The sequence below is a fragment of the Eubalaena glacialis genome, chromosome 14, assembly GCF_028564815.1.
Source record: "Eubalaena glacialis isolate mEubGla1 chromosome 14, mEubGla1.1.hap2.+ XY, whole genome shotgun sequence".
Taxonomy (NCBI): domain Eukaryota; kingdom Metazoa; phylum Chordata; class Mammalia; order Artiodactyla; family Balaenidae; genus Eubalaena; species Eubalaena glacialis.
In genome coordinates, this window is record NC_083729.1 from 92,503,526 (window position 1) to 92,518,226 (window position 14,701).

Sequence of the window (14,701 nt, forward strand, 5' to 3'; positions counted from 1 at the left end):
GCAGTGAAATTCCTAGAAAGATACAAACTACCAAAACTAACTCAAGAAGAAACAGAAAACCACATAGGTTTATAACAAGAGACTGAATTAAGCCTGAGTGCAGATGGCTTCTCTGGTGAACTTCACCAAACATTTAAAGAAGACTTACAGCTGACCTTCAAACAACTCAGGGGTCAGGGGTGCCAAACAATCACACAGTGGGAAATCCAAGATAACTTTACATTCAGTCCTCCACATCTGTGGTTCCACATCTGCAGATTCAACCAACCACAGATCGTGCAGTACGGACTGCAGTGTGTCTTTTTTTTTTTTTTAATTAAATTTATGTATTTATTTATTTATTTTTCTTGGTTGCACTGGGTCTTTGTTGCTGCATGTTGGCTTTCTCTAGTTGTGGCGAGCTGGGGCTACTCTTCATTGCGGTGTGCAGGCTTCTCATTGCAGTGGCTTCTCTTGTTGTGGAGCACGGGCTCCAGGTGTGTGGGCTTCAGCAGTTGTGGCATGCGGGCTCAGCAGCTGTGTCTCATGGGCTCTAGAGTGCAGGCTCAGTAGTTGCAGTGCATGGGCTTAGTTGCCCCATGGCATGTGGGATCTTCCCAGACCAGGGCTCGAACTCATGTCCCCTGTGTTGGCAGGTGGACTCTTAACCACTGCGCCACCAGGAAAGTCCCTGTAGTGTGTCTTTACTGAAAAAAATCCACATATAAGTGCACCAGCACTGTTCAAACCCATGTTGTTCAAGGGTCAACTGTAATGTCAAATCTTCAAAGTCTTCCCAAAGAGTAGAAGAGGAAAAAACACTGCCCCACTTATCCTACAAGGCCATTATTACTCTGATACAAAAACCAGAAAAAGACCTCATAAGAAAGGTAAATTCTAGACCAATATCTCTTATACACATAGACATAAAATTCCTCAACAAAATACAAGCAAATCAAATCCAGCAATATACGAAAAAGGATTATACACGGTCATCAGCTGGGATTTATCACAGATATGCAAGGTTGGTTGCAAAATGAACAAACTAGGAAGAGAAGGGAACTTCCTCAACCTGATGAAAGGCATCTCTGAAAACCCACAGCTAACATGGCCCTAGATGGTGAAAGGCTGAAACCTTTCCCCTGAGATCAGGAACAAGACAAGGACGTCTGCTCCTCCCACTTCTATTCAACACTGTATTAGAGGTTCCAGCAAAGACAATTAGGCAAGAAGGTGAAATACAAAGCATCCATATTGAAAAGGCAGAAGCTAAACCACCTATAATTACAGATAACATGACCTGCATGAAAATCCTAAGGAATCCACTTAAAACTATTAGAACTCACCAACGAGTTGAGCAAGGTTGCAGGACATTAAGAAAAGACAAAAATCAACTATGTTTCTATTTACCAAGAGAATATGCAATATAAAAATGGAACTGGCGACAGAAAGATAGACAAGATGAAAAGGCAGGGGGCTACATACCAGATGAAGGAACAAGATAAAACCCCAGAAAAACAACTAAATGAAGTGGAGATAGGCAACCTTCCAGAAAAAGAATTCAGAATAATGATAGTGAAGATGATCCAGGACCTCGGAATAAGAATGGAGGCAAAGATCGAGAAGATGCAAGAAATGTTTAACAAAGACCTAAAAGAATTAAAGAACAAACAAACAGAGATGAACAATACAATAACTGAAATGAAAACTACACTAGAAGGAATCAATAGCAGAATAACTGAGGCAGAAGAACGGATAAGTGACCTGGAAGACAGAATGCTGGAATTCACTGCTGCGGAACAGGCTAAAGAAAAAAGAATGAAAAGAAATGAAGACAGCCTAAGAGACCTCTGGGACAACATTAAACACAACAACATTCGCATTATAGGGGTCCCAGAAGAAGAGAGAGAGAAAGGATCAGAGAAAATATTTGAAGAGATTATAATCGAAAACTTCCCTAACATGGGATTGGAAATAGCCACCCAAGTCCAGGAAGCACAGAGAGTCCCATACAGGATAAATCCAAGGAGAAACACGCCGAGACACACAGTAATCAAATTGGCAAAAATAAAGACAAAGAAAAATTATTGAAAGCAGCAAGGGAAAAACGACAAATAACGTACAAGGGAACTCCCATAAGGTTAACAGCTGATTTCTCAGCAGAAACTCTACAAGCCAGAAGGAAGTGGCATGATATACTTAAAGTGATGAAAGGGAAGAACCTACAACCAAGATTACTCTACCCAGCAAGGATCTCATTCAGATTTGATGGAGAAATCAAAAGCTTTACAGACAAGCAAAAGCTAAGAGAATTCAGCACCACCAAACCAGCTCTACAACAAATGCTAAAGGAACTTCTCTAAGTGGGAAACACGAGAGAAGAAAAGGACCTACAAAAACAAACCCAAAACAATTAAGAAAATGGTCATAGGAACATACGTATCAATAATTACCTTAAATGTGAATGGATTAAATGCTCCAACCAAAAGACACAGGCTTGCTGAATGGATACAAAAACAAGACCCATATATATGCTGTCTACAAGAAACCCACTTCAGACCTAGGGACACATACAGACTGAGAGTGAGGGGATGGAAAAAGATATTCCATGCAAATGGAAATCAAAAGAAAGCTGCAGTAGCTATACTCATATCAGATAAAATAGACTTGAAAATAAAGAATGTTACAAGAGACAAGGAAGGACACTACATAATGATCAAGGGATCAATCCAAGAAGAAGATATAACAATTATAAATATATATGCACCCAACATAGGAGCACCTCAATACATAAGGCAACTGCTAACAGCTATAAAAGAGGAAATCGACAGTAACACAATAATAGTGGGGGACTTTAACACCTCACTTACACCAATGGACAGATCATCCAAAATGAAAATAAATAAGGAAACAGAACCTTTAAATGACACAATAGACCAGATAGATTTAATTGATATTTATAGGACATTCCATCCAAAAACAGCAGATTACACTTTCTTCTTAAGTGCGCACGGAACATTCTCCAGGATAGATCACATCTTGGGTCACAAATCAAGCCTCAGTAAATTTAAGAAAATCGAAATCATATCAAGCATCTCTTCTGACCACAACGCTATGAGATTAGAAATCAATTACAGGGAAAAAAACGTAAAAAACACAAACACATGGAGGCTAAACAATACGTTACTAAATAACCAAGAGATCACTGAAGAAATCAAAGAGGAAATCAAAAAATACCTAGAGACAAATGACAATGAACACACGACGATCCAAAACTTATGGGATGCAGCAAAAGCAGTTCTAAGAGGGAAGTTTATAGCTATACAAGCCTACCTCAAGAAACAAGAAAAATCTCAAGTAAACAATCTAACCTTACACCTAAAGGAACTAGAGAAAGAAGAACAAACAAAACCCAAAGTTAGCAGAAGGAAAGAAATCATAAAGATCAGAAAGGAAATAAATGAAACAGAAACAAAGAAAACAATAGCAAAGATCAATAAAACTAAAAGCTGGTTCTTTGAGAAGATAAACAAAATTGATAAGCCATTAGCCAGACTCATCAAGAAAAAGAGGGAGAGGACTCAAATCAATAAAATTAGAAATGAAAAAGGAGAAGTTACAACAGACACCGCAGAAATACAAAACATCCTAAGAGACTACTACAAGCAACTCTATGCCAATAAAATGGACAACCTGGAAGAAATGGACAAATTCTTAGAAAGGTATAACCTTCCAAGACTGAACCAGGAAGAAACAGAAAATATGAACAGATCAATCACAAGTAATGAAATTGAAACTGTGATTAAAAATCTTCCAACAAACAAAAGTCCAGGACCAGATGTCTTCACAGGTGAATTCTATCAAACATTTAGAGAAAAGCTAACACCTATCCTTCTCAAACTCTTCCAAAAAATTGCAGAGGAAGGAACACTCCCAAACTCATTCTATGAGGCCACCATCACCCTGATACCAAAACCAGACAAAGATACTACAAAAAAAGAAAATGACAGACCAATATCACTGATGAATATAGATGCAAAAATCCTCAACAAAATACTGGCAAACAGAATCCAACAACACATTAAAAGGATCATACACCATGATCAAGTGGGATTTATCCCAGGGATGCAAGGATTCTTCAATATACGCAAATCAATCAATGTGATACACCATATTAACAAATTGAAGAATAATAACCATATGATCATCTCAATAGATGCAAAAAAAGCTTTTGACAAAATTCAACACCGATTTATGATAAAAACTCTCCAGAAAGTGGGCATAGAGGGAACTTTCCTCAACATAATAAAGGCCATATACGACAAACCCACAGCAAACATCATTCTCAATGGTGAAAAACTGGAAGCACTTCCTCTAAGATCAGGAACGAGACAAGGATGTCCACTCTCACCACTATTATTCAACATAGTTTTGGAAGTCCTAGCCACGGCAATCAGAGAAGAAAAAGAAATAAAAGGAATACAAATTGGAAAAGAAGAAGTAAAACTGTCACTGTTTGCAGATGACATGATACTATACATAGAGAATCCTAAAGATGCCACCAGAAAACTACTAGAGCTAATCAATGAATTTGCTAAAGTTGCAGAATACAAAATTAATGCACAGAAATCTCTTGCATTCCTATACACCAATGATGAAAAATCTGAAAGAGAAATTATGGAAACACTCCCATTTACCACTGCAACAAAAAGAATAAAATATCTAGGAATAAACCTACCTAGGGAGACAAAAGACCTGTATGCAGAAAACTCTAAGACACTGATGAAAGAAATTAAAGATGATACCAACAGATGGAGAGATATACCATGTTCTTGGATTGGAAGAATCAATACTGTGAAAATGACTATACTACCCAAAGCAATCCACAGATTCAATGCAATCCCTATCAAATTACCAATGGCATTTTTTACAGAACTAGAACAAATCATCTTAAAATTTGTATGGACACACAAAAGACCCCAAATAGCCAAAGCAGTCTTGAGGGAAAAAAATGGAGCTGGAGGAATCAGGCTCCCTGACTTCAGACTATACTACAAAGCTACAGTAATCAAGACAATATGGTACTGGCACAAAAACAGAAATATAGATCAATGGAACAGGATAGAAAGCCCAGAGATAAACCCACGCACCTATGGTCAACTAATCTATGACAAAGGAGGCAAAGATATGCAATGGAGAAAAGACAGTCTCTTCAATAAGTGGTGCTGGGAAAACTGGACAGCTACATGTAAAAGAATGAAATTAGAACACTCCCTAACACCATACACAAAAATAAACTCAAAATGGATTCGAGACCTAAATGTAAGACCGGACACTATAAAACTCTTAGTGGAAAACATAGGAAGAACACTCTTTGACATCAATCACAGCAAGATCTTTTTTGATCCACCTCCTAGAGTAATGGAAATAAAAACAAAAATAAACAAATGGGACCTAATGAAACTTCAAAGCTTTTGCACAGCAAAGGAAACCATAAACAAGACGAAAAGACAACCCTCAGAATAGGAGAAAATATTTGCAAATGAATCAACGGACAAAGGATTAATCTCCAAAATATATAAACAGCTCATTCAGCTCAATATTAAAGAAACAAACAACCCAATCAAAAAATGGGCAGAAGACCTAAATAGACATTTCTCCAAAGAAGACATACAGATGGCCAAGAAGCACATGAAAAGATGCTCAACATCACTAATTATTAGAGAAATGCAAATCAAAACTACAATGAGGTATCACCTCACACCAGTTAGAATGGGCATCATCAGAAAATCTACAAACAACAAATGCTGGAGAGGGTGTGGAGAAAAGGGAACCCTCTTGCACTGTTGGTGGGAATGTAAATTGATACAGCCACTATGGAGAACAGTATGGAGGTTCCTTAAAAAACTAAAAATAGATTTACCATATGATCCAGCAATCCCACTACTGGGCGTATACCCAGAGAAAACCATAATTCAAAAAGACACATGCGGGGGCTTCCCTGGTGGTGCAGTGGTTGAGAGTCTGCCTGCCAATGCAGGGGACACGGGTTCGAGCCCTGGTCTGGGATGATCCCGCATGCCGCGGAGCGGCTGGGCCCGTGAGCCACAATTGCTGAGCCTGCGCGTCTGGAGCCTGTGCTCCGCAACAAGAGAGACCGCGATGGTGAGAGGCCCGCGCACCGTGATGAAGAGTGGCCCCCGCTTGCCGCAGCTGGAGAAGGCCCTCGCACGGAAACGAAGACCCAACACAGCCATAAATAAAATAAATAAATTAAAAAAAAAAAAAAAAGACACATGCACCCCAATGTTCATTGCAGCACTATTTACAATAGTCAGGTCATGGAAGCAACCTAAATGCCCATCGACAGACGAATAGTTAAAGAAGTTGTGGTACATATATACAATGGAATATTACTCAGCCATAAAAAGGAACGAAATTGAGTCATTTGCTGAGACGTGGATAGATCTAGAGACTGTCATACAGAGTGAAGTAAGTCAGAAAGAGAAAAACAAATATTGTATGTTAACGCATGTATGTGGAACCTAGAAAAATGGTACAGATAAGCCGGTTTGCAGGGCAGAAGTTGAGACACAGATGTAGAGAACAGACATATGGACACCAAGGGGGGAAAACTGCGGTGGGGTGGGGATGGTGGTGTGCTGAATTGGGCGATTGGGATTGACATGTATACACTGATGTGTATAAAATTGATGACTAACAAGAACCTCCAGTATAAAAACAAACAAACAAAACAACTAATACTAAACTTTCATTGGGTTATTTGTATGGAAATATGTTAATATAAATGTTTCAGACATTACATGAAATTTCTAAAAATCTTATATGTTCTGGTATAATGTTATAAGTCATAATTCTAGTTATTACTTTAAAATGTATATCTCAGAAATAAAAAAAAAAAAGATTAACTATGAGTTGAACCTGGATGATGGATACAGAAGAGTTCATTATACTGTTATTTTTGTTTATATTTTACTGTTTTTATTGTTTTCTATAATAAAATGTTTTTAAAAATTAATTCAAAAAAAAGAAAATGGAACTGGCAAAACAATTCAATTTATACTAGCATCAAAAAGGATAAGACATTTTAAAATAAATTTAACAAAGAAAGTGCAAAATTTGTCTTCTGAAAACTACAAAAAAAAAAAAAAGTTAAAAGAAACTACTGAAGACCTAAATAAATGGAAAGACACCCCATGTTCAAGAACCGGAAGGCAATACTGTTAAGATGGCAATACTGCCCAAACTGACCTACAGATTCCATGCGTCTCTGTAAGAATCTCAGCTGGCTTCTTTGGAGAAACTGACGGGCTGGTCTTAAAATTCACAAGGAACTGTAATGGGTCCAGAACAGTCAAAATGATCTTGAAGAACAAAGGTGGATGACCCACAATTCCCAGTTTCAAAACTTACTGCAAAGCTACAGTAATCAAGGCAGTGTGGTACTGGCACAAGGATAGGCATATAGATCAACAGACAGAATAGAGAGTCCAGAAATAAACATTCACATTTATGGTCAGTTCATTTTTGACAAGGGTGGCAAGACAATTCAACAGGCCATGATTAGTCTTCTCAGCCAACAGTGCTAGACCACTAGGCAGCCACATGCAAAAGGATGGGAGACCCTTATCTAAATCCATATATAAAAATGAACACAAAATGGATCAGAGACCTAAATGTAAGACAACAAAGCTATAAAACTCTTAGGAAAAAACAGGGCAAATCTTTGTGACCTTGGATTAGGCTATGACTTTTTTTTTTTTTTAATAAATTTATTTATTTATTTATTTTTGGCTGCTTTGGGTCTTTATTGCTGTGCACAGGCTTTCTCTAGCTGCGGTGAGCAGGGGCTACTCTTCATTGCGGTGCGCGGGCTTCTCATTGCAGTGGCTTCTCTTGTTACAGAGCACGGGCTCTAGGTGCGTGGGCTTCAGGAGCTGTGGCACACAGGGCTCAGTAGTTGTGGCTCACGGACTCTAGAGCACAAGCTCAGTAGTCGTGGTGCACAGGCTTCTCAATGCGGTGGCTTCTCTTGTTGCGGAGCACGGGCTCTAGGTGCGCGGGCTTCAGTAGTTGTGGCATGTGGGCTCAGCAGTTGTGGCTCGCGGGCTCTAGGTGCACGGGCTTCAGTAGCTGTGGCGCACGGGCTTAGCTGCTCTGTGGCATGTGGGATCTTCCTGGACCAGGGCTCGAACCCGTGTCCCCTGCATTGGCAGGTGGATTCTTAACCACTGCGCCACCAGGGAAGACCCTAGGCTATGACTTCTTAAATGTGACACCAAAGCACAAGGAACAAAAGAAAAAATAAGCTTCATCGATATTTAAAACTTTTGTGCTTCAAAGAATACCATCAAGAAAGCGAAAAGACAACCCACAGAATGGGAAAAAAATACTTGCAAATCATGTATCTGATAAGAAACTTAGATCTAGGATAAAGAACTCAATAATGAAAAGAAAAAGAACTCAATTTTAAAATGGGCTAAGTGTCTGAGTAGACATTTCTCCATGGAAGATACAGAAATGGCCAATAAGCCCATGAAAAGATGCTCAACATCATCAGCCATCAGGAAACTCAAATAAAAACCACAATGAGACAGCACTTCACACCTACGAGGAGGGCTAAAAATAAAGACCTATAATGACAAGTGTTGACAAGGACGTGGAGAAATCGGACTCCTCATACACTGCTGCGTGTCATGCGACGTGAAACGGTGCAGCCGACGTGGCAAACAGTCTGGCAGTTCCTCCAAAGTTTAAAGAGCTGCCACATGACTCATAGGATAAATGGATAAATAAAATGTGTCCTATCCATACAATGGAATATTATTTGGTAATAAAAAGATATGAAGTACAGATAAATGCTGCAACATGAATAAATCTTAAAAACATGCTAGCCAGTCACAAAAGGCCAAATAGTGCATTATTCCACCTGTATGAATACCCAGAATTGGCAAATGTCCACAGACAGAAAGTAAATCTGTGGTTGCCTAGGGGTGGAGGGGCTGCGGAAATGGGGAGTGACTGCTCACGGGCTCAGGGTTTCTTTTGGGATGAAATGTTCTGAAATCGATGATGGCTGCACAACCCTGTGAATGTACTAAAAACGACTGAATTGTACACTTTAGGGGGTGAGTTGCACAGTACGCGAATTATATCTCAACAAAGCTGGCACTTTTACAAAATGCAAAGGTGCCGATCTCTTTGGACACACTCTGCTGCATGGCACGCACATGGGGTTCTTTCACCGGTGAATTTGTATTCGCGTTTAACAAGGAGACCACTAGCCGAGGAAGCCCCCGGTGTATTTATCAAGGTGGTGTGTGAACCAGCAAAGGGTTTAAAAACCACTGCTCTGGAAAGTTTCACATTTCCTCAGAAAGTTACAGACAGGGTCACCATACGACCTGGTAATTCCTCTCCTAGGTGTACGTATACCCAAAAGGAGAGGAAACCTATGTCCACAGAAACTTGTACCCACCCGTACGTTCACAACAGCATTATTCACAATAACCTCAAAGGAGAAACAACCCCAAATGCCCATCAACTGATGACTGCATAACCAAAGTGTGGTACGACCACACAATGGAATTATTCAGCTCTAAAAAGGAATGAAGCCCGGATTCGTCTACAGCGCGGATGAACCTTGGAAACATTGAAGTTTAAGAGAAAGACCACACATTGTATCATTTGAAATGCCCCAAACAGGCAAATCCATAGAGACAGAAAGTCGTTCTCGTGGTTGCCAGGAGCTGGGGGGGCAGGGGGGTGGGATGGGAAATGACTGCTGATGGCTAAGGGGTTTCTTTGGGCGATAAAATGTTCTGGAATTAGGATGTGGAGCTGGTGCAGGACTTTGTGAACAAACCATAAACCACTGTATACGCTGAACTGTATACACTGTACCGTATACACTGTACCGGTGACTTTTATGGGTTGTGAATTACACTTCCATTTAAAAAGCAAATTCCTTGATTACAAATATGAATCAGATGTGCAAACTTACCAAAATTCTTTTACGGTCCTTTTCTGATAAAAATTTTACAGGCGGGTATTTCTGGGTGAAGCTGTATAACATAAAGAGATTATAAAAGAAAGAGTCAAACATCTCATGTGAGTATTTTCTCTACTTGCCACCAAAACAAATGCCGGATTTGAGAACTGTTACTGTCTGCTCCCCTCTCTTCTCCAAATGAGGGCTGCAGCAACCAAGCAAGCACTGGTTAATCTGAGTTCAAGATCAACCTGCTCCTTGTTTACAATCAAACAAGTGTGACATGCGATGCTATCCCTGGGCAGGGAAAACGTCAGGAAGTACTAGCCACCGGCAGCCAGAGCTGAACACAAAACACGGAAGGGGTGGCGTTCTCGAGATGCCGTGCCCAGGCCTGGGAGGAAGAAATCGGCTGTGTGGAGTCACAGACCCAGCCCTGCCGACTGTACCCCCAAGAGGAAGAGAAGGTGTAAGTAAGACTCTTCCCCTGTTTGGGCAGTCTCACAATTCCAGCCTCCCCTACCCAGCCGGGGGCCCTGGATAAAGTGATTGGGCATCAGCCCTTTCTGCCCCCCGTGGTCCGTCTGAACCTGTCTGGGGTCTCACCGTATCTTTCAATGCCTCTTGCCCCCATCAAGGTGCCACCAGTCCCCAACCCACACGGATGTTCCAGGACTGGGGCAGCATAAAAGACATATAAAGTGTCAAAAGACAGTTGATAAAATATAGACTTGAAATATCCACTCAAAGTGATTCGGTCAGAAACAAAAGGGCTTTTAAAAAAATGTGGAGAAAGCAGCTCTAGAGTTATTATTTTAACTGCAGATGTGCTGGGCGAGGGCCCTGTCTCCATCCCCTCCACACCCGCAGCTGGGACACGGAACGCATCTCCTCAGCGGTGGCTGAACTTAACGGAACAGGACAGGTCCTCAGACAGAAGACCTTGAAGCAGGTGCTTCCCATCTCCTGAAGGAGTGAAGCTCGCTGACAACAGAGCTGGGGCGGGTTGGCAGTGCACGTGATTCCCCCTGTAGGAGCTTCCAGACTCTCAAAGGTCAAGTTCACCACGCAGACGCCAAACACAGGCAGGCAGTTGGGAGACGCCCAGGGGATGGTGAGAATACCAGCCTTCCCGTGTCAGTTCTGTGACCTCGTCCACACCCCTGGGGCAAGATCCCCCAGGCGCTCTGGGCACCTCGGGGCTTCCTGCTCCCTCGAGCCAGAGGGCTGCCCGCAAGCCGTCCTGGGACCCGGCCACCACAGTAAGCGCTTGATGAAGCGGGGCCGGGGCAGCCCTCCCACCTGCCCGGTACTCCGCTCTCCGAGGGCCCGACACCCCCGCTCCTGCCTCAGTCTGAGCTCCCAGCATCCATGGGCCCAGCTGACTCAGCTCCATCCCACCCTCCCCGAGCTGCCCACCAGCCTGCTTCTCCTCCAGGCCGTCCTGACGCCTCCCTTCCTTCACCCACCAGGGTTCATCCCCTCCAGGCTGAAGGGTTTTAGAGAGAGTCACGGGGAGGGCGGGCCAGGGCTGCACCCTGGGACGGAAGCGGGCGGAGGAAACACAGGACAAGACTCGTGCATCCAGGAGGAGGTGACCAATTTGTCCACTGAAACCGATTTTCATTCAAGTGGTGAGCTTAGAACAGTGCCTGCATGAAAGCTTAACATGAAACCAGATATGCTATTTACACCAGGCAGGAAGAGCAAACGGTTTTCTTATAGGAAATATACTTAAAAGAAATAAAACTGAAGCAGACACAGCCGCCTGACACACAGTCACTGGTGCAGGATGACTAAGAAAACCGCTTCAAACAGTGTGTGCTAATAAGCCCTTGATTTAAGAAACGCAACGCTGGCTGCTTTCGTGCCCTGTTTTTCTTCGACATGTAACAACCAAGTTTCAGATTCCACATGGGTGATCATGTTACTGAAAGTTTAAAAAACGATCTCACGGCCCTCATTCCTTGCTTTGAGGACTCAGGGCACAAAGCTCTAGGTGGGAGCCAGGGTCCTCCTGGGTGTGCACCCCCAGGCTGTGGTGACAGCCGTGTGACCGAGCTGGCCGTGCGAGGTGGTGGTGGCTGAGCCCCGAGCCCCAAGCTGGGTGGACAGGGCAAGGGCGAGGTGTGGGCTTCTTTAAGGCCGGGGCCCCTTTAAAATCCTACCCAGGCGTCGCTCACCCACGGATTCGTGTGTTCAGGCACCTTTTCCGGAGCACCTGTTCCAGACCACACCCTGCGCTGGGGACACAGCAGCCATGGGGCAGGGGCAGGAGGCCGCCCACCTGAAGCCTGCATTTCTGAGTGAGAAGCGGCAAGAAGGCAGAACGAAGTGTGAATTCCATAACGGACCTTTCCTTACCCCCCAGATGGATCCTATAGTCATTAGTTATCCCATTCCACACTCTAACCTTCCTGTTTGTTAGGAGAGCCTAGGTACTTCTACTTAGAATTTTAATTAGCATTATTACCTGCTATCTATTCAAAGAATGTTCAAAGATGTGGAGATGGAATGAAACAGCATGCAAGCCAACTATTAGGAACTGGAGCGTGAGGTTAGGAGGACAGAAAGACCAGAGTCACAACACTGTCGATCCACTACACTTCAATAAAATTTAAAGAAAAAAAAAAAGAAAGAAAGAAAAGAAATGAAACTTGCCTGTACATTAGAATGACTCGGGGAGATGTGCAAACTCCTGAAGCCCAGTCTGCATGCTAGGCCAATAAAAGCACCATTGCAGGGAGGGGGGCCCAGGTGTCAGTACTCTCTAGAAACAAAACAAAACACTGCAGAGTCCACGACCCAGGCTGCTAGGACGGCACGGACCCCTGTGCCTCCCTGTGTCAACTGGTGCTGACCTGTCAACTGTGTCCTTATTTCTTGGGGCCCCTCTGCCCCCAAGTGACGATCACGCATTTCCTCCCAGTGACATTCTTATGCTGCCAGGGTCAGGATGGCTGTGTGAACATTCCTATCACACAAAGTCAGGAGGCATGAAACTAGACAGAGCTCCTCCAACTTCCACAAGGTCACGTCCGCACCTGACCTTCTGACTCACCCAGTAACCAGGGCCCAGCTGTCGCCTGAGTGGCTCACCCACTAGAGGGACAGAAGCCTTTCAGGCTGAGTCACAGCAAAGCAACGCCGCGGGGCGAGCGCTCACCCTCAGTGCCCAGCTTACAGGGAACTCTCACGGTTTCACAGGAATGAGTTACCAGAAAACTATTTAAGATTACAGTCATACGTGTGCTTCTCTTCCCGAGTTAAAAGGAACAAGAACATCACAGAAGTATCAAAGGGAACTGTATAATTCTCATAATTCAAGAGCTCCTGTGTGTAAAGCCACTGCCTTAGAAAAGTTACCTAAATGATTCACTTTCTTTTCATAAGAAAGTTCATGTTATTCTCTAAAGAAAATGATCACTGGTGGGCAGATTTTTTCTTTCTTTTTCAGCCAAGGTAAAACTTGTGGTGGGTTACTTCTTACTGTAAACAATTTATTTTTTAAAAAGCTTCAATTAACATTCCTCAAATTACAGCAGTCCTATCGAAGGCAGGATTTCTGGTTCCCATGCAATGAAATGTTACAGGCAGTGTCATTTCAGCACCGAATAGTGGCAAGAAAGATTAAAGCACAAATAACAGCCTTCCATTAGTGATGGAATCAGTTAAAAAAACAAGTAACAACGTTTGCTCCAGTTAAGAGTTAAAATCGGTAGCTTGCTGACTGCATATAACTATCAGCTGAGGGCAAGAAGAGAGTGAATGAACACATTTAGTTTGATGAATTTTCTCCATCCTCATTTCTCCTTGATCATTTAATGAAAACACCGAGATCAAAAAAATACTGCTCTCCATTGCTTCCTTCTTATTCTAGACTTGATAAAGGGCTCACACAAGGCTAAACACATTGTCCAAACACGTCCCAGGGGAAAAAAAATATACAAACTTTCATGAATGAATGTCTTCATCTTTCTTTTTTAAACCTCTTAAGACCCAACTGTTACTCCAGACACTTGGGAGTTTTCTACACACACTCAAGGGAGAGCTCCCTGTGCCCGAGGCCAAGACAGAGATGGAGCCAAGACAAAGCATGAGCAGGACCCAGGACCTTCCTCTGGAAATGGATTCAAGTAAGAGTGTCCACCATCTAATACCATTCTTCCCTCCCAGCCGCTTCACCTGGACTCAGTTCTGGAAACTTCCCGATGTATTGGTAGTATGGGGACAAAAGCAAACAAATGACTGAATGGGACAAATCACAGGCTCCCCATCCCTAACATCCCATGGTGCTTCCATGTGGTCCTGGGTTCCAGGCCCAACAAATGGCATTCCTGCTTTGGAATCCTCTGAGACTGGTCAACAGGTGCTAGAAACCATCTGACCACCTGCTGGAGCCAAAAGAGGGCAGACGTGGCCTCAAACTGTGTGCCACGAATTTGCAGGAACTGAGAAATCCACAGGGCTTGGGAAAGGAAGGTTTCAACACCCCTAAATCCTTCCTTCTACCAACATTCAGACTACTTGGGAGTTTTATTGGCAGGGGGACCAATGACACTGATGTGGACATTTGTCTGAATTGTCACAGGTTGCAGAAATCAAACTGACAAAGGGCCTTAGAGGAAAGGCTTTCCCACAGGATCTGGGGTCAGGCTTCAGGAAGACTCCTCAAAAAAATCAATTAACTTTGTGTCTCCACACAACTAG

At 42.8% G+C, this 14,701-nt stretch overlaps 1 protein-coding gene across 2 annotated transcripts in view; it reads right to left on the bottom strand.

Moving 5' to 3' along the window:
• The window catches only part of UXS1 (UDP-glucuronate decarboxylase 1), a 79,625-nt gene that overhangs the window by 40,637 nt on the left and 24,287 nt on the right, over window positions 1-14,701 (bottom strand). For both annotated transcript variants that reach the window (XM_061168730.1, XM_061168729.1), the window contains exon 5: window positions 10,004-10,064. In XM_061168730.1, coding sequence (XP_061024713.1) covers window positions 10,004-10,064 — 61 coding nt within the window. The remainder of the gene's footprint in view (window positions 1-10,003; window positions 10,065-14,701) is intronic.